Source organism: Protopterus annectens, chromosome 2.part0 (assembly GCF_019279795.1).
Source record: "Protopterus annectens isolate FY-2018-M chromosome 2.part0, PAN1.0, whole genome shotgun sequence".
NCBI lineage: Eukaryota > Metazoa > Chordata > Ceratodontiformes > Protopteridae > Protopterus > Protopterus annectens.
The window spans coordinates 1764918425-1764939594 of record NC_056728.1 but is presented as its reverse complement, the minus strand read 5'-3'; the positions used below and the strand labels follow the sequence as shown (position 1 = coordinate 1764939594).

The following is a 21170-nucleotide window of genomic DNA, read 5'->3' as shown; positions in this document are numbered from 1 at the left end:
TCTCCTTCTCTCTCCATCTGCCTCCCTGTGTTGCTGATCTGCCTCTGCACCTGGAATACAAACAGGAAGTGCTCATGCAAAATGGGTCCTACTTACAACAATGATGAGTAGGGGAAGTTCCCTGATGCCCATGCCGAATTTCCTCTAATTGTGTATATACCACCTTGGGTCTCCTTTGAAAAGAGGCCACTAGGCTAATGGGAGTAACCCAGTCAACAAAGGATAAATAAAATAAAAATAATAAATCTCTTGCTCCTTGATGCTCCATCTAGAGTTTTGGGAGTTACTGAAGACACTAGAAATCATTCCACTTGTCAGACTTATTTTGAATGAAAGTGTTTTCCATGATAAGTATTTTATGCCAGCTCTGTTAGTCAGTGTGTAGATGCTTCAGTCATCTGATCTGGATCTCATTTATTTCTCAAAATGCTTGCATCAGCAATTTCAGCCCATCATGAACATGTGGAAGCAGGAGTGTGGCCTAGCACTAACTAATCAGCTCATTCTTAAAGGGGATCTGCATCTGCCACCCTCTTTGAAGATTTATCAGTATTTGTGTTTGTCGTTTGGACCCTGTGAAAATTTTCATTCCTATTTGGAGTGCAAGTTTGGTAAAAGGTTTTTCTATACACTTTGGGCACAACAGCTTTGAAGTAAGTTTCTGGAAGTTGTGTTTCTTGGTAACTGTAACTTATTTTGGTACTTTTCCGTTATCAGGTCAACAGTTCTAATGAGCTCTTGGAATCTTAGCATGCGCTCGCAATGAATGGAAGTTAGTCTCTAGTTTTACTTTCTTTTATTCTTCTTGAAAATAGTCACTCGTTTCATGCTGTAATGCTTTTCATATTATTAACAACACGTGATTTCCTATATATATATAACGAGGATCTATGAACTTGCTTCACCTTTAATTGTATTGTGTGTACTCTGCAGTCCCTGTTGAAGCTTTTTGAAATGCATAGTTTTTCTATGCTTTACCTGTGTTTAAAATTGAGAATGTGACAGTGAGACAAAACTGTATTTTCAGGTTCCTTCAGAGGGGACGAGCCTAGCGGGTACAACAAATAGCGTGTACCAATAGACAGCGAGAAACCTTTCTTTGGGTTGGACTCAGATTTTCATATTATGTTACGCATACCGTCATGAATTGTGTTACAGCTAATGGAAAAAGCATTGTAAAAAAGTACGAGAGTACAATAATATAAACACACTCCAAATAAAGCGCATATTGCACTTTGAAGTTGTACCACATTTGGCTCTTCAGTCCAAAATGTTATTATAGGCTTAGCACCTGTCCCTCTTTGTGCACTTTTGCCATTTTTATTTGTTTAGGTATTTATTTTTGTATTTCTTGCAGGACATATGTCCTGAGATTTTAAACTATTTCTTAAGCTTTCTTTAATAGTTATAAAACAACTGCTTTTATGCATCTAAAACGCCTAAATGTTACATAGAATATCCTAAGTAACTCAAATACTACAAAAAAGAGCTTTACTAACTGTGGGTATTTGTTGTCTTGCAAAACCTCACATTTCTTAAAAAAATGTCCCACTTTGGGTATTTGAAAAGGCGGCAACCCTAATTGGACACTACACAACTGTAAAAATCAAAACTGTCTATCTGTAATTGGTTCAGGCAATTGTCTTCATGCTTGTAAGAAAAGTCCCTTTTCAATGGAGAATCATCCCACATCACCAGCAGCTGTGCGATCATTGCGAGCTCATTAGAACTGTTGCCCTGATAATGGAAAAGTACCTTTATTTTTCACAGAATTTTGGAATTTCAAGTCCATGCTTATAAACAACCATATCTTTTCTTTGCCAAGATAAGTTGTCGCTTAGGACTAATCCACATATCCTTCCAAATGTGGCAACGTAATTGCTTGCAAACCAATACCTTCATCTCATTGTTTTTGTTCTCGGATCAAAACTAGAGATAAATGGAACATTTGCGCCCTCGACATGCGCTATCAACTCAGGTTGGGTGGCTATTCATAAACTGATTCTGGGCTTGACTGCTTTAGCCCTCTTTTAAAGGGGAGGCACTGTCTAGGAAGGGAACTGGCAAGGTGTAGTGGTTAAATGACTCCGTAACCTTGAACTTCCTTTGATTTGCACACATGGACACTGATGTAATGTATGCCAGTAAGTACTTTGACAATTGCCAGGGAACTGGTTTTGTTTATACAGCTTTTTGTGTTTACTACATGGGCATGAGAGAGAGAGAGAGAGAGAGACAGAGAGACTAATGTCACATGCAAATTGTGGAACATTTAGAACTCTAACAGTAAATTATATAGAATGCATGTTGGAGGCTGAGTGTATCCACCATAGTTTGCAAGCAGTTTCTAAGGATTTGTTGGGGTAATTAGTCAGATAGGCCCCTGGAATATGAAGCTAAGTGGCTGTATAAATTAAAAGGTTGAGTGGTAAAGGATAGTCACTTTTGAATATAGTTACACTCAAAAACTTGTTGCTTTTGTTCATTGATTTATTAAAGTTTTCATTTATGTTTTTTCTTTTATAGTTAACACAGGCACTTGTCAGATGTCCTTCATGGATGCATCTGCAGTCCTAACAAATGGGTTGTCCTGTCCTCAGGCAGCCCTTCGGTCGGCCGGATTCCAAAGTCTGGGTCTGGCCTCGGCTGATGTCGCACTTCACCCGACGTCATAGCTGCAGTTCTTCGGGTATAAAGGCATCAGCCGACGCCATTTTCCTCAGTCTTTCTTGCCGCGTGGCGCCCGAAGCAGAAGCTGTTCGTAAGTGCCGGTCGTTCAGAACCAGAGATTACTACTACCGAAGACTTCTAAAAAGCTAAGTACCCCGTTGGGGACTCTTTCTTGCCTCAGCCGATGTCAGAAAAAGTGAATAACTGTTTAACTTGTGGGAAACAAATACCTCATAAAGATTTCCACTCTTACTGCCTACCTTGTTTAGGCCCAGACCACGACGTAGCAGCTTGTCTAGCCTGTGCTTCTTTCAACCGACGGACACTTAGACGTCGGTCGGAATTTGCTGAGGAGTTTTTCGGCTCCGCTTTTGCTTATATTATGCCGTCGGAGACTCCGACTTCGCAATTTACTAAAAAGCGCAAGGAAAAGGACCGACACTCGCTGTCCGCGGTTTCGGCCGAAACCACGGTTAAGTCAACCGCGAGTGTCTCGGTTTCGGCTGAAACCGAGTCCATGGTCCTGCCTTCGGCCGAAAGCTTGCCTCCTACCGAGCCTCATCCAGCATGGCAGAATCTGCTACTGAAATCCCACCTGCTCCTACAGGAACCCAGGATTTATCTGATACTATTCCTTTAGATATATCTACTCCTGCACGTGGAGCTGCTAGGCCCCCAGCTTCCATGTCGATTAAGGCTTTTGCCAGGGCTAAAGCAGCAAAATCTACCATGAGTGTGCCTGCTAAGACCCCCTCTCACAGGCCTAGCTCTAGTACTCAAATGCTTAGTCTAGCAGAGGATCTTATTTCCTTGATCCGGGGATCCCAACCTCACCCTGACAGGGCCTCTCACCCACCTCCAGAGAAGAGGCCTAGAGCAGAGCCCCCTGAGCCAGTTTCTACAGATTATTCCTCTGATGATTCAGAACATACAGACCCTCCAGAGGGCCCTTATTCCCCTTATGAGGACTCCATTCCTTCTGCCTCTCCTCCTAAGGAATTTTCTTTTGGGGAAACCTTGCATGCTATGAGGAAACAATTTCAATGACAGGGCCAGGATTTCTCAGACTCTAGGAAAAGGCTTAGGACCTTTTTGCATTTGCCACAGCATAGGCCTTTAGCCATTCCTCCAGTTCTTACTGTTGTGGATGATGCATTTAATGATGCTTGTTCTGCTCCTGATTCACTTCCTCCGGCCCCTGCTAAGCCCGACAGGTACTACAGGATTCCGGACACACATTATCATTTGTATAAGGCTCCTTTTGCAGATCCTGAAACTATTTCACAGGGACCCAAGGCAGTAGCAGCTACCTCTGCAAAAAAAACCCTCCCCTCTGAAAGGGAATCCAGGGCCTTAGAGAGATGGGGTAAAAAAGTTTACACTTCTGCTACTCTTTCAGCTAAGGCCTTAAACTGTCAATTCCACATGATTCAGTATCAGGAATTTATGTTAGACCAGTTAACTAAAAAACTGTCCTCGCCTGAACCATTAGACTAAAAATCTCTTCAGGAAATGGTACATAACATTCAGCAGGTCAGTAATCATTCCTTAAAATGCGGCTATGATGCACTGGAGGCTTCCTTTAGATCAGCTATGACTGGTACAGTGATCAGAAGGCATGCATGGTTAAAAGAGCAGTCCTTACCAGACCATGTTAAATCAAAGCTTCTAGATGCTCCCATGGATAAGCTCAATTTGTTTGGCTCCCCTGCACAGCAGGTGCTGAAGAAGGTGGAAGAGAAAGCAAAATCTGTACAGACAGTCAAGGATTTCTTACAGGTCCAGCCTCCAAGGTTTAGTAGGAACTGGCCTTCCAAGAATTGGTCCTTTCCAGACACCAGAACACAGAGAGGCAGGAATAGGCGCCCAAGAGGCAGGGGGCAATCCAGAGGTGCCTACAGGGGGCGTCAGTGGCAGCCCAACAACCAGCGAAGTACTGCCACAGATCCAGCCACAACCACTTCCACAGGACAATCACAGTGACTTGGCTCTGAGACCGCCTACCAGGGAACAACTAGAAGCACCCTTGGGCGGAAAACTAGCCTTATTTTCAGAAAACTGGCATCACATCACAGGAGACAAATGGATTTTACAGACAATAGTCCAAGGTTACAGGTTTCGCTTCCATATTCTGCCAAGGAAGAGAGGAATGCCAAACCTACCTCCAAATCAAAATAAAAAAGCTCTAGAACAAATAGACCACTTGATAAGGATGAGAGCTATAGAAAAGGTACCGTCTATGGAACAAGGGCAAGGATTTTACTCCAGACTTTTCCTGGTGCCAAGAAAAGAAAACCAATGGAGACCTATTCTCGACCTGTCCGCTCTAAACACATATCTCATTGTTCCAAAATTCAAGATGCTGACCCTACAGCAGCTCCTTCCCATGCTGGGCAAGGAGTCTTGGCTGGTAACTCTAGATCTCAAGGAGGCATACCTGCATGTCCCCATTCGACCAAATTGCAGAAGATACCTCAGATTTCTTGCAGGATCAGAGCATTATCAATTCTTAGCATTGCCTTTTGGCTTATCTACTGCGCCCAGAGTATTCACGAAATGCCTGGCATCAGTAATTGCTTATTGCAGGCTTCAGGGGATTCAAATTTACCCTTACCTGGACGACTGCCTATTACAAGCGGACAACAAAAACAAATTAGAAAAAGATTTGAAAAAGGTCATTCATCTACTACAAGCCTTGGGGTACACAGTCAATATAAAAAAGTCAAGACTGATACCATCCCAGACAATAACTTTCTTGGGTGCAGAACTGGACACTTCAAATCAAATGGCATCCCTCACAGCAGAAAAACAGAGGCACCTTCCTCTCTATTTCATGGCATTAACAACGCAGAACCAGCTAACAGCAAGGAAAGTCCTGCAAGCCCTGGGTTACATGGCATCCTGCATAATATTGATTCCACATGCCAGACTACATATGAGGAAGTTGCAATGGTACCTAAGGAATTTATGGTCTCAGCACAAGCACAGCCTAGAAACCCAAATTCCAATAATTCCATGCCTGAAGCAAGAATTCCAATGGTGGGCCCAGGCCTGTCAATTGAACAAAGGATTGCCCTTCCACAGCCCTCAACCAAGCCAGACTATCACCACGGACGCCTCAGACCTCGGTTGGGGGGCGCACATGCTGGACAAGTGCATACAAGGCCTATGGACTCAAGAGCAGCTGAACCTACACATAAATCAAAAGGAGATGCTGGCAGTAAAACTGGCAATCCAGACATTCAGACCGTTTCTTCAACAGGGCCAATTGCTGATAAGGACGGACAACACCACAGTTATGTGGTACATCAACAAACAGGGAGGCACACATTCATACCCTCTATGCCGGATGGCAATGGACCTCTGGAATGTGGCCCTGAGCTACAACATTCAGCTACAGGCAATATTTGTAACAGGAAAAGAAAATATACTAGCAGACATCCTAAGCAGAACTACCACGGATGCCCACGAATGGATGCTGCATCCAGACATCTTCAAATCCATTGCAAGGAAATGGGGGCTACCAGAAATAGACTTATTCGCATCCCCACATAACCACCAATTGAAAAAATTCTGCACAAGGGCATACCACCCACTTGCTTGGAAGGTGGACTCCCTCTCTTTCAGTTGGAAAAACCTGATAGCATATGCATTCCCACCTCTTCCTTTGATGCACAAGGTGCTACTGAAGATCAAAGAAGACCAGCCAAGGATCATCCTGATAGCTCCAGACTGGCCGAGGCAGCATTGGTACCCATTACTGAGGAGTATGTCTCGGGAACAAATATGGCCTGTACCCCTAGTTCCCTTACTGCTAACACAGAACAACTTCAAAACCCTGCATCCAAACCTAAAAACGCTGCAGCTAGCTGCCTGGAACATTGCATAAGACACAATAACCCAGATTTATCTCAAAGGGTTAAAGACATTGTCTTGGAGGCTCGCAGACCCTCAACAAGGAAACCTTATTCAGCAAAATGGAAAAGATATCTCATTTGGAGTGCAACAAAAGGAGAAAATGTGTCACTGGTAAACATAGCTAACATCCTGGAATACTTGGCAGAACTTTTCCACAATGGCCTGTCCTATTCTTCCATTAAGATTCATGCATCAGCCATTTCTGCAGAATACAACATGGATCCTCCAGTCTTCTCACATCCTCTACTCAGGCAGTTTCTGAGAGGAATTAAAAATGTAAAACCACCAAGGAAGCCACCATTGCCAGCTTGGGACTTAACTTTGTACTAGAAAAATTGACACTGCCTCCTTTTGAACCAGCAGCAACAGCAGAATTACAGTATTTATCATGGAAAACTGCTTTCCTGCTTGCAATCACTTCAACAAGAAGGGTTTCTGAATTACAGGCATTAATGGCAGTACAACCCTTCCTTATCTTCCATCAAGATAGAGTGTCCTTGAGAACTAATCCTACTTTTATGCCAAAGGTGGTCTCCAGGGTATCTTTAAACCAAGCTATCCACCTGCCTACATTCTTCCCCAACCCACAGAACAGGGGAGAAAGGCTATTACATACCTTGGATGTACATAGACAATTGCGCTACTACCTGGACAGAACCAAGAACAATAGAAAAACTAACCAGTTATTGGTAGCATATGCAACAGGAATGGAAGGAAAAGCAATTTCAAAACAGACAATCTCTAAGTGGATAGGAAATTGCATTAGATTTTGTTACTCTTACCATGGGAAGACAGCTCCAAGAAACATCAGACCTCATTCCACAAGGGCTACAGCCACTACTACAACTTTTCTATGAGGAGTGGCTACCAAAGACATTTTAGAGGCTGCTACTTGGAGCTCCGTGCATACATTTGCCAAGCATTATAATCTACCCTTATACTCCAGATCCCAAGCAGGTTTTGCCACTGCTGTTTTGCAAGGGATCTTAACTACACCATAATCTTATTACTACCTCCTCCCCCAGTTTGGCTATGGTATTCTACCCATTTGTTAGGACTGCAGATGCATCCATGAAGGACATAGTACAGTTTTGTACCTACCATAAATGTAGATGTCCGAAGGGTATGCATCTGCAGTCAGGATTACCCTCCCTCCTTCCCCTCTGTGGTACTCCTAGGGTATTTGCCCATCTTCTAGCTAGCTGGGGGAATCTATTATGGTGTATTTGTTTGTATATATGTACATACATGTTTATTTCTTAGTTGCTGTCTGTTATTTGGAAACTTTACTTTTATCCAAATTTAGCCTTCCTAGAGGGCACCTGGCATCTGGGGCAAGAAACACTGAGGAAAATGGCGTCGGCTGATGCCTTTATACCCGAAGAACTGCAGCTATGACGTCGGGTGAAGTGCGAGGCCAGACCCAGACTTTGGAATCCGGCCGACCGAAGGGCTGCCTGAGGACAGGACAACCCATTTGTTAGGACTGCAGATGCATACCCTTCGGACATCTACATTTATGGTAGGTACAAAACTGTACTTTTTGCATACCGAAAGATGTTTATAAGTAATGTCAGCAGATATCACAATAAACGGCTTCAAACAAACTTGTAAAGAAGTCAAATAAGAAATAAAATTAAAATCTTTCTAAACACATTTATACTAAGATTGTTAGTGATAAATTTAATAATACTTCTAGGATGTTTAATGGTCCTAAATAAAATGGCACGTTTAACTCTTTAAAAGGATTTTTTTTTTACTTTTTTTGTTTCATGGTCATTACTTGTTCACCGACTTCTGTACCTATTTGAATATAGTTTATTTACTACCTGCTGTGTGCTAGTGGAGTATATAAAGCATGTCTGACTAAGCGCTTATTTTGCTATTACATTGAATGCAGTATGTACCTCTGAGTCAGTTTGAAACATCAGTGGTGAATGGCACAATCTATCCTCAGAAGCATTACGTAAATGCATACACATATATAAAATGTTTACTCTTCATTTTATCCCCCCCCCCACCACCACCAAACCCTCTGATTACATTTGCTGCTTTTTTCTCTCTACAAAAAATTGTGACTTTCCTTAGTCTATAGGGCCGAAGGCTTTCGAGTATGCACCTAACCTTCAACTTTGCATATGCTCAGTAAGTACTCCATGGGAGTTCAGTGGGTACAGCATGGAGATATCATTTGTATACAGGTATCGTGAAGCTCCTTGGACAACCTTGTGACCCTACAAGAACAGAAAATTCCTTTTAGGCTCCCAGTATCCACCAGAGAATTACTAATTTCACACCTGATCCATCTCTCCTTCTCTCCCTCCTTAGCCAGATGTAACATACATGAGCAGCAACTCTGACATACGTCATTAGTGGTGCAAATAGACACTGTGCCAGTGGGCCAGTCCTCACAACAGTTAACATTGTAAATTTACTTGTGAGGTCTTTTTGTTAAAATATTTCTGGTGAAATGTAACTGTGTTTGCTATTCAAAGTACTCTAATTTGTATATTTACTAGTTTTACAAAGATTAAGCATTTGTTTGCCATTGTGACACAGTTGATTACTCAGATTTTCTTATTGCCACTTTCCTTTTATTTTCTTTCCCTTGTTTTTATGTGCTCACTTTTCTTTACTCTGCATTTTTGTGTGCCATTCTGTCTCTTTTGCTGTTGTTTTTTTTTTTTTTGCTTCATTCTTTCTGTTTTTTTGTCCTTTCCCAATTTACTCTTGCTCCTCCTTCTTTGCATCTGTCCATTGTTAATTCAGTTTTTTTGCCATGTGTCCTATGTCTCACTCACACCTGTGTTTTCTTCATAAAATGTTTATATTTCTTCTTCTGCCCCCTTTATTCCTCCCTGTGCATTGTACATTGCTAGTATGTTCACTAGTGGAGTATATAACATTTTCATTTTTCCCCCTAGGATCTTGTGGCTTTTTCGGTTAAATCTGGTAAGTATAGTTTAAGTTCATTTGCAAGAAAGACTAGTATTAATTAGACAAAATTAGAGCTTATCTGTTTATCTTATTTATTTGTTTATTTATTTTAACATTTAACCAGGTAAATGTACTGGTCCAAAGATCCTTTTCAGGAATGACCCAAGGCAAATGGGTATAACAGACCTTAATGGCAGTTTGTTGCAGTACATAACTGGAATTGAAAACATGACTGACTGTGTACACTGAGCTATGAAAACAAGCAAACACAGCAGGCTGAACTAGCAGGCTGTAAGCAGATTATAGTATACATCATAGCAGACTCTGCATTATATTAACATACCTGAAACCTACCTAGAGCGTAACATTTAGATATAGTAAAAATGCATATTCATTTATTCATTCATTTTTTTTAAAAGGAAAAGTCCTAGTAGGCCATGAGAGACCTCTTTTTAGTAGAGGCCCAGGACAAAAAGCTCCATAAAATATTTTCAGTATTGTAAACTGGCTATAATGCATTGTATAAGGTTACAGCAGTGATAAACACTCTACACCAAGTAAATTGTTATAAAGCAGTGCAGTTAATATGGGTTGACAACTGTTGCTATATTGATTAGTAAGTTTGCATTTAGATAAAATAAGATGTTCTTTAACTTTAAGGATTAGGGAATGGTTAGTAATAGAAAAAGATTCAGTAATTAGATGAGAGGCATAAAAATAGGAGTTATATACTGAGAAAAAGAACTTTGTCCTGACAGAAAGGTTAGAAAAAAATAATGAAGATCTAGGAAGTGGTTATAGGTTAGAGGAGACTGTTGGGTTTAAAATAAGTTACAGGAGACTTTTGCTGTACATGGTACATCAGTGGTATATAGAAGTTAGTTGGTTCTAACCATGACTGTCAAATAAATGTCATTGCTGAGAAAGTGTAATGCATTTTTAAGGACTTTTTGGAAGGCCTCTAGGTTGTCAGTGGATCAGATGCCTTATGTGATTAGTTTCATGTATCAGGAGCAAGTTTAGCAAATGCATTCTCAGCAATTGCCAGTGTATAAGGGTGTCTGATAAGAAGAGCACCATATGTACCCCTTAGATCATAATGTGAGCTTCTCAATTGTAATGAGCTCTTAAGAGGAGGGCACTAGCAGTTGTGAATTATCTTATAAATTAACTTCCCTCACTCAGTTGGGTGTGTGATGATGTGAGGTATTGCCAGCTATGCCAGGAGAAGCAGGGTGGTGGATGTGTAACATATGCCAGCATAGCTAGGTGGAATTTTGTAAAGAATTGTATGTCATTTTTGTATCAAACTGATTTGTACAGGTGCTTATGTTGAAAATGTATTTGTAAATCTGCTTGTGTTAAAAATGTATATATCAACAGTGGGTCCTGCTGGACAGAAAAAAGAAATGCACCTGTATGTCAGACTGTATTATAACTGTTGAAATTAATATTGTAACAGAGGATACTGGAAGAGGAGAGCTTAATCTCAGCCCCAGCTAACTTTTATAAAAATATCCTGAAATTAAATTAGTTAATTTTGGCCATAAAGATCTTATCTCACGTGTCTCAATGCAGCCAGAGACAAAAAGTCTGTACTAGGAAGCCTTCTGTATTGGAACAGATCCAACAAAGCTGTAAGGTAACAACACATCTGTGCTAAATCCTGGCAGCCTCTAGTAAAGGGTATAGTGTGGGAACTAGAAGAGTCAGGTGACCAGATTATGTGATGTTGTTCTGAAATCCAGCACTGAAATGTTGTTTTAATACTAGATGAGACAGACGTCTCAAAGCAGGCTGTTTTTGTAACCTGTCGCTCATCTAGTCAGGATGAAATAGATAACATTGTGGGTTCTCTTCAAGCAGCTTTATTATATACAAACATAAACATATATACAAACTATATAGTAAAACAAGTCCTGCTGACTGTAAAGCTGTGTTCAACCACAAACCAAGTAGTATGAAAAAAAATGTAGGACACAGCAGTTTTTTTCAAATGTATGTGAACAACAGATTTATAATCGTTTTTAAACCAATAGTGAGTATAAACAAAATAAGTTTTATAACTTAAATAAAAATGAGAGACAAGCACTTGAAGATTTACAGAGATATAGTGACATTGTAATACAACCAGCAGATAAAGGCAATTCCTTTGTTGAGTTAGATAAAGTGTATTATGTTACTACTATGAACACCATGCTTAGAGATGACAATACATATATCAGCTTAGAACTTTATTCTGTACAAAAGTTAATTGAAAGGTTCACTAAGTCTCTTGTTAACTGCTTTGAAGAAACAGTTATTTCTAAAGAACTGTTCCAGTATCTTTATGGTTTGCTGAAAATACATAAAAATCTTGTAACTCCAGCTTTTAGACCCATAGCAGCTGGAGGTGGATGGCTAACCGAACCGGCGTCTTTATACGTAGAAAGACATTTAAAACCCATTTTAGACAAGTATGCTATTGTTTTGCGTGATACAGCACATTTCTGAAGTGATTTTTACTCTTTTCTTGAGAGTTATGCTGAAACTGGTACAGAGATTATGGTAACATTAGATGTTACGTCTCTGTTTACGGCTATACCTAACCAAATAGGTATTTCCTATGTAAAACATTTTCTTAAAGAAGAAGGCTCTCTCACTGATGAAAAAATAGAGTTTATTTCCTACCTTATACAGCTGGTACTAGAATATAATGTTTTTCTATTTGAGAAGCAATATTACTTGCAGACCTCTGGCATAGCTATGGACATGTCCTCTGCCAATAGCTACGCCACTATAGTCATGGCATACTGGGAAAATGTAAACATCTTAAATGTTGGACAATGTAATGTGCAAGTAAAATTCTATCTGCGTTTTGTTGATGACTTATATATTTTTGGAAAGGAGACCTTGAAAGTTTAAATAATTTTTTAAGTGTTATAAATTCAAGTACACCCTTTCTTAAGTTTACTATGAAATATTCTTGCACTTATATAGATTTCCTTGATGTTACCCTGTATAGGGGCATAGATGGAAAGCTGCACACTAAGAGATATAGAAAACAATGTTATGCACACAGTTATTTGAATGTAATAGTATGCATCCACCACATATTTTTGAAAATGTGGTAAGTGGTCAACTTTTAAGAGTTTCTAGACTGCATGACCAGGAACAAGAATTTGAAAAACTATGTATTCCACTAGTATGGAATTTATAGAACGTGGTTATAAACCTTTTGAAGTTAGTAAAGCATGTGAAAGGGTCTGGTTAGACAGACAAAGTAGTGGACGCCCTTTTTTTCACGTAAAGTAAACATAAGAAAGATTGTCCATAATAATAGTTATAGCAATGCAGCTTATTGTATGACTTTTAGTACTGACAGCATAGATATAAAAATATTATTACAAAAATTACAAAAAATTAGCATATTTTATCTTCTGACCCTATTCCATGTGAGTTTGTTAGTGCAGCCCCAAATTGTGTATATAAAAATAAAAAATCGTTGAAAAGACAGCTTTGTTTCCCTAACACAAGTAAACTACAGCAACCTAGTATTAGAACAACTAGTTTTGGTACCTCTATATGTGGTAAGTGTACTTTTTGTAAATACATTGATGTTTCCAATACATTTATACAACCAGACAATGGTAATCATTATGTTTTTAAAGTTAAAGCTAATTGTGACACTAAAAACTTAGTTTATTTAGAACAGTGTGTGACTTGTTCAAAATTTTATATAGGAAAAACTAATAGGTGACTTAAGGAACGAATTAGAGACCATTATTATTGTGCCAATAAGGGCCATAGTTATAGTGCCTTAGCTAAACATATACTAGAGAAAGGCACTAACCATTGGTTTAAGTTTATGGCAGTAGAAGCAATTTATGAAAGTTTTAGGTTGGGTGATATTACTAATGTCACAGAAGTGAAAGAATTAAGATGAATTCTTAAATTATAAGCACACAGAGGTGCAGGTTTGAATGAATCAGTACCTCTTAAGCCAGTTCTGAAAGAAAGAAAGCTTCTTAAATAAGTAGACTGCTATGTGTGTTTTTATGGCAATAGCCTTTTATGGTTTCTGTCTTAAAAGAAAGCTGTGCCTTTAATTTTTTATGGCTATTGTACTTGAATGTTTTTATTGGTAGATATTTAATTGATTGCATTTTAAATATTTGAGATGCTGCTGATTTTTTGTATGGTCTGAAGAAGCGATTTTATTGCAAAAGTGCTCACCTATGTTTGAATAAAAGTCTATTTGGATTTTATACTGCTCTTTGCCATCTGCTTTTTATTTGTTTGCTGTGGTGCTGTGTTCTACATTTTTGTTCATATATACAAACTAGTTGTCTCATGCATAGATGTTGACACACTGGCTGCGCTCACAAAATGGCACTGAAGCTAGCACGTGCATGCTATTTATATGCATGTTCAGATCTTAGAAATGCTTCTTAAAGGTAAAACACATATGTAATTCTACATCCTTCTTCTTTGAGAAATGATATTGACAACATTGACTGACATGCTCTAGGTGCAAAGTAATTTTCCATCATGCAATTATAGGGATATATATATATATATATATATATATATATATATATATATATATATATATATATATATATATATATACACACATGTGTGTGTGTGTGTGTGTGTGTGTGTATATATATATATATATATATATATATATATATATATACACACAACTATGTCCAAGTTGCTGTGTATCTTACCGGGTCTGGAAATGAGACCAAATTGTGTGACATATAAATTGAAATTGGATTTGGCAACTGGAATTATCTCTGTTGAATGTTCAACCTTAGAGATGTTATGAACATTATCAGAAACGTTAGTGGGAATCAAGACATGTTCTGGATCAGGAATATTGTCTGAATCACTCTGAAATTCAGAGCCTGTATCATAGAAACATTGCTGTGATTACGGTTCTAATGCAGAAGTAGATGTCTACGATTTCTCCTGTTCACCGCATGCTCAGATTTCACGATATAGGATTTCGGCTCTACACATATATTTGTTACTTGACCAATCCAGTCAAACCCTTTCGCTGTTTGTATCCTCACTGTCTCTCCTCCTTTCAACGGAAGAAGAAATGTGCTCAATTTGTTCTAGCTGGACTTCTGGAAAGAACGCTTTTTAAATAATTAGATGAAATAAATAATTGTATTTTTAGCTTTAGCCTTAATAAAGTAAAACTGATGGGCAGTGTTCTTCTAGTTTTCCTAGATAGAAGTCAGTGAGCAGTTGAGTCAAGTATATTGTCATGGGGTATATTTCTGAGATTGAGTAAATTCAAAAATACATTGGTATTGTCACACTTTGACTTCTCAAATAATTGCTTTGCACTCTGTATTGCATGTTCCGCTAGTCCATTTGACTGCGGATATTCTTGACTACTAGTAACATTCCAAAACAATGAGTACCAAGGTCACACAGAACAACTAATCAGTAAAAAAACTAAAAGAAAAATCTAGCCAAGCTAGACTTTTCACTGTGTGATACCTTGAAACCTCTTGCTTTAGAGGCATCACACAGATTTTTATTTTAGTTTGACTACTAGTAACATGTAACTAGTAACAATGTTGATTTTTCCACTTGAATATGTTGGTGGCTGCTGTTGACCAAGGTAGTGGTTCTTTTTGCAAATGCGATTTAGTACTATTACATACTGAACAAGAAGAAAGTACTCTATCAATGTCTTTTGGTAGAGAAGTCCAAAATATAGTCCTCTTGCCCTTCTTTTGGTAGCTTCGGAACCTAGCTGACCACAATGCAGAATCTGGATGTATTCTTGTTGTAAGGAAGCAGGAACGACAATTTTAGGAACTTTGAAAATAATACCATCTTCCATCAACATCTCATCTCTGTAAGGAAAGTAGGGCTGTACTTCAGGTGGTACACTAGATTGCTTTGATGGCCATCCAACATTTATTTATTTATTTTATTTATTTAACATTTGTTGACCGGGAATGTCCGACTAGGTTCCACAGAGCCTGTTTTCAGCGGAGGCCCGGGGAGAAACACTCCAGATGCATGTCTTTGGAATGAATTAACATTAACTACATTAATGTAGTTGTTGAGCTTTTGCAAAGTTTGATCAGTCTTTGTATGACCTCTTAGCTCATCAACTCTTATGATAGAAAAATTATGCACTTCCATAACATTGAAGTCAGAATTTTCTGCGTCAAGCTGTTCAGTTGTATTTCTGGGAGATCTGGATAAGGTATCAGCCTGATATAGAAGTTTGCCTTTTGTGTAGACCATTTTGAAGTTGTACTTTTGCAATTTAGGCATCATTATTTGCAGTATTGCTGGAGCTGAATGCATAGGCATCTTTAAAATAGTAACCAGAGGTTGATGATCAGTTTCAGTCTGAATATCTCAACCATAGAAATAATCATGAAACTTGGAACATGCAGACACTATTGCCAAAAGTTCTTTCTCAATCTGAGCATATTGCCTTTCAATTTGGGTAAGTGTTCTAGATGCGTAGGCTACTGATCTACCCTCTTGAAGAATAACTGCTCCAAGACCAAATTTTGAAGCATTGCAGGAAAGAGTTATTTGTTTGTTGACATCATAGTATCTTAATGTAGGTGGAGTAGCAATTTTCTGCTCTTCAAATGCTTTCTGGTGATATTCTAACCATGACTATTTAACATTCTTACGTGTTAGCTCTCTCAAAGGAGCTGTCAACTCACTGAAATCTAGTATAAATTTGCCTAAATAGTTGACCATACCAAGAAAACGTTATAGAGCTTGTATATTGTCTGGTGCTGGCATCTCAAGAGTGAATGTTTGCTTGGACGGGTCTGGTCTCAAGCTAATGCTAGAAAATAAATGACCTACATATGTAACTTCTGGTAGTCTGAATTTGCATTTTAGAGGGTTGATCTTTAAGTTCACTTCACGTGCTCCATCTAGAAGTCTCTTAAGATTTCTGTCATGCTCTGCTTCACCATTGCGTCTAACAAATCATCTACTATTATGGCACAAGAATAACCTGAAAAAAATTGCTCCATTGCACGCTGAAAGACTTCACTTGCAGAATTTATTCCAAATGGCATCCTAAGAAGTCTGTATCTTCCAAATGGGATACTGAATGTAGTCAGTAATGAAGATTTGTGATCAAGCATCACTTGCCAAAATGAATTTTTTGCATCTAAGACAGAAAAAACTGTGGCATTTGGTATTAGAGCTGCGACTTCTTTGAGTGTACGCATGGGATGATATGGTCTTTTCAATGCTTTGTTCAAATCTCTTGCGTCAATGCATATTCTAATTTAATCTGCGCCTTTTTTGTGAGCTGCTACCGTGGACGACACCCATTCGGTAGGTTCTGTAACTGGACAAATTACACCTTGCTGCACCATTTTGTCCAACTGAGCTTTGACTTTATGCTGCATAGCTATCGGAAATTTTCTTGCAGGTCTGACTACTGGACTGATCCCTGGGTCTAACTTCATAGAATATACAACTGGAAGTTTGCCCAACTTGTCATTGAAAACATCAGCATACTCTGAAAAAATAGTGTTAGTGAAGCTGAAACTAGGACGTGTGTATTTGATGAAAGTAGATTAATTCTCCAACTGTCTGTGAGACCTACTAATGACTGCACAGATCTTTGAACTACATAGAATAATAAGCTATAACAGTTCTTAGCCACATAATATGAAAGCACTACTGAGCCTTTGCTTTGAATTTCTTCACCTCCATAAGCAACAAGTTTTGCACAACTGGTCACATTTAGTTGTTCACCAGCTCTCACCTTAACCAGTGTGTCTGGTGACATAACAGTACACTTTGAACCAGTGTCTTCTTTCAGCTAGGTAGATTTACCATTGATCTGAATGGTACAAAATACTTTATTCTTTGCCAATAAATCTACTGCATCCGTCTTTTCACCAATCACTGATACACCATCTACATAGAAAGCAGACTGTTGCAGTTCAACTTGATTAATTTGCTTTTTCGAATGACCCTTCTTTATACCAGTGTGAGGCTTACTTGATTTGTAAATTTTTTGAAAATGCTTCCATTTCTTAACATTTATGGCATTGCTGACCAAATGCTAAACACCTTTCTCTTTTAGACTCATGGTTGGTGCCACAATTGTGACAGTTAACAATAAAGCTTGACTTGGGTTTTGCTGATTCACCCTTGTACGGCACTGAACATGCTTTTTCACCTGAGCTAGTCTTAGAACTTAACTGAAAGATTGCTGGTTTTCCTTGCCACACCTACAGGGGCTACACCTGCCACATGCTTAGGCATGTTTCTGCCTGCCACATGTTGCATGCCCGTCTACATTTGCTCTGGAGCCTGATGAAATCATGCTCTTAGCACTTGCAAGCATATTTGTGTGCCTTTCTGTAACTTCCTGAATTTGACAAATCTTAATAGCTTTGTAGCGTTAAATCACTGTCATAAAGCAAAATCTTTCTCACAGCAGCATTATTAATACCACATACGAGCCTGTCCTTTATTAATTCATCTTTAAGTCACCAAACTTACATGTTTTAGCTTTGTTCCTCAGGTCAGTAATATAAGCTACAAAAGTTTCTTCTTGCTTTTGATCTCTTGTGTAAAACAAATTCCTCTCTAATGTAACATTGGTCTGGGGGGTTGCACATTTCTCTAAATTTGCGCTTCAAACACTCCGGGTCTTACCTTGATTCAGCCTGAACAGTAATATGATGATTTTCCCCTTCACCTTCATACACTGCTGGTGCATATACAAATGAATTATCTCTTTCCATAGCCTCTGACCTTGCTAGATTTAGCAAAATGAATGCCCTGGTGCATGCACCTTTATCAGAATAAGTTTCTTGTATGAATATATCGTACTCTTGTTTAAATATTCTCCAATTCTCTGCAATATTCTGATCAAACACAAGTGGTAGCTGTTTTGAAAAACCTTCTGCCATATTAATACATCTCAGTGAAGACTTTTGCCAATATGCATGAACACACACACATGTACATATGCCTGAAGTTTATACCAGTACTTGTAATTACGCCAAATAGCACAACAAGCTTCTGTATAACTGAACTTTGCAAAATATGTTTCCCGGGCACTGTAATACTCTTGAAATCACCTCTTGTCAATTTAAGAAACATTTCAAATAACTGCACTGTATGAATAAACTGGGCAGAAGAAGCTCAGAGTAAGAAACACTTCGAAGTAATTTCATTTTGCAAATAAACAATGCACAGCACACTGAAATTTCCCCCAAATGGCTGTACTTTGCTAAACAACTCTGTGTAGTGCAAGAAACACTTTGTAATGGTGGCACTCTGTGAATAGATACAACCAGCACAAAAAAAATTTTCAAAATACTTGTATTTAACTACACATTATGAAATAGTGACACTTTGCACACAACAAACCTCTTCAGAATAAATGCATAGTAATAAACACACATTGTATTTTGCACACTTTGAGATACTTCGAATAACTCTAGTTATACTATTCAGAAGTCCAATCAATGGGAAGTTGTAGTTTATGCCAAAAAACATTCAGTTGCCTTGCTTATATTATTTATACTCTGTGTGCCCTTTTTGCCTTTGTTATATTTGTTTTCCTCATTTAATCTCTTTTCATACCCATTATATTTTCTTGTGCTCGTTTTAACTCTCAACATGCTCATTTTACTTTAAACATGCTTATTTTGCAATTTTGAGGTAATTCTGAACCCGTTATGTGCTTTTCTGATGCTTGTTTTATCAATTATCTTAATTTAAGCATTTTGTTTAATTAATAAATGTTTTTATGCTTCTCATTTGTTTAATAAACATTTTCATGCTATTCGTTTGGTTAGTAATGTGTTTTGTGCCCTTGATATGCTCCATTTGATGTTTTTATAAAATAAATCATTCATGCAAGTTTTCATTACCTTTAGTTTGTTTCTGACCCTTTTTTTGCATTTGGTTCACTTAGTTTGTCTTCACTGTTAACTCTGCACCTTGTGGCTCTGAAAAGCAGTCTCTGGAATCCTGGTTCTGACACCATGTCGCTCGTCTAGTCAGGATGAATTAGTTGTCTCATGCATAAATGTTCACACTCTGTCTGTGCTCACAAAATGGTAGTGAAGCTAGCATGTGACTGCTATTTTTATGCACATTCTGGTCTTAGAAATGCTTTTTTAAAGGTGCAACACATATGTTACTCTATATAACCTGACAAAAATGGATCCCTCACCCACTTCACCTTGCCTTGCTTTAGTAAGAATCAGGGAATAGTTATTCTTGCGATCAGTCAGGAAAATACAATGAGATTAGTTACGCACTGTTTTTCTGTATCTGTGTGAATCTGTTCGTCTGTGTTATTTTAATATTTCCCATGATTGAAACTCTGGTGCTTACTGTAACTAGATATTTAGTATTTTCATGCTCTTATATTATTTATTATTAAATATATTTAAATCTTTCATTGTGACTGGTCTTTCAGAGATGTTTTAACCTTTGAGAGTACTTATATTTATTTGGTGACACTGGCCGCTCCTGGAAGCCTTACTGCATTGGTCAAACACTACCATCTATATTAGTGTTAATTTCACTCAATGTAATTGGGTACCCTTGTAAGAACCTTAGAGTAGCTGGCTTTGGAATGTCTGGTGGAAGTAACTACCTTATAGTCTGGGCAAAGAGTAGCAGAGGGAGTGAATCTGTGCCAGCCTTTCCCAGGTGTGTGTGTGTGTGTGTGTGTGTGTGTGTGTGTCAGCTGCTTGGAGCAGGGACACAGAGCACTTGTTTCAAAGAGAGGGTGTTGAAGGACTTGGCTTGGACACTTGGCTGATCACTCAGCTCTACAACTGTGCTAGCAGGGAGTCTTATTGTGGGCCTGGAGAGAGGGAGTGGGAAACCCAGACCCTGGATGAGTGTTTCCTTTGTACTCTTAAGGGAAATTGTGCTTGATGAAGACAGCTGTATGGAAGTATCTATCTTTGTTCCAAGTGAACATCCCTCTCAGTGTCAGTGGTGAGGATTCAGGATCCTTAATTACTGGCCCAGAGAGGGGTCATTACAGGGTGCAAGTTGGATTTGCCAATATACAAGTGGTACTTGATAAATGAAACTAGGTGGATAAATCTAAGAATTCTATATTCTGGAATTTATCTTTGTTTTGGTGAGATTGTGAGGTGACTATGGACAAACGGTATTCTAACCTTGGAAGTAGACAAGCAACAGTTATAAAGGTCTCCTTTAGTAAGAAGGTGAGAGTTTGTGTACATTGTTTTAATAAGCTGCATAAGAACTCTGAGACTGTTGCTCAACATGAGGATGGAATGCTAGGGTTTGTTCCAGTTCAAAGTCTAAGTATTTTTGTTAGACCATGTTTTATAATAGATGTTTATGTTGAAGGTACTGATGGGCCAGGGTGTTAAAAGCTTTCTGCTGATTCCAAACAGCTTGCTTATGTTTTTTTTTTTTTTAGTGATAATCCATTCTTTTGAAGCCAATTCCAGAGGTTTTTGTAATCAGTTTAGAGAGTGTTGATTTCTTGAGTAGATGTGACTGCTTTGGTAATGACAATTTATTTATTTATTTCATTTTGATAATCAGATAGTTGAACTGGTCTGAAGACCCTTTTCAACAATGACCTGGGCAAAAAAAAAAAAAGGCAGAATAAAATGCAGAATACA

At 38.5% G+C, this 21170-nt stretch overlaps 1 protein-coding gene across 3 annotated transcripts in view; it reads left to right on the top strand.

Annotated features, from left to right (window-relative positions):
- TMCO4 (transmembrane and coiled-coil domains 4) overlaps positions 1-21170 on the top strand; it is a 1335578-nt gene that overhangs the window by 333978 nt on the left and 980430 nt on the right. For all 3 annotated transcript variants that reach the window (XM_044061794.1, XM_044061793.1, XM_044061795.1), the window contains exon 4: positions 9513-9540. In XM_044061794.1, coding sequence (XP_043917729.1) covers positions 9513-9540 — 28 coding nt within the window. The remainder of the gene's footprint in view (positions 1-9512; positions 9541-21170) is intronic.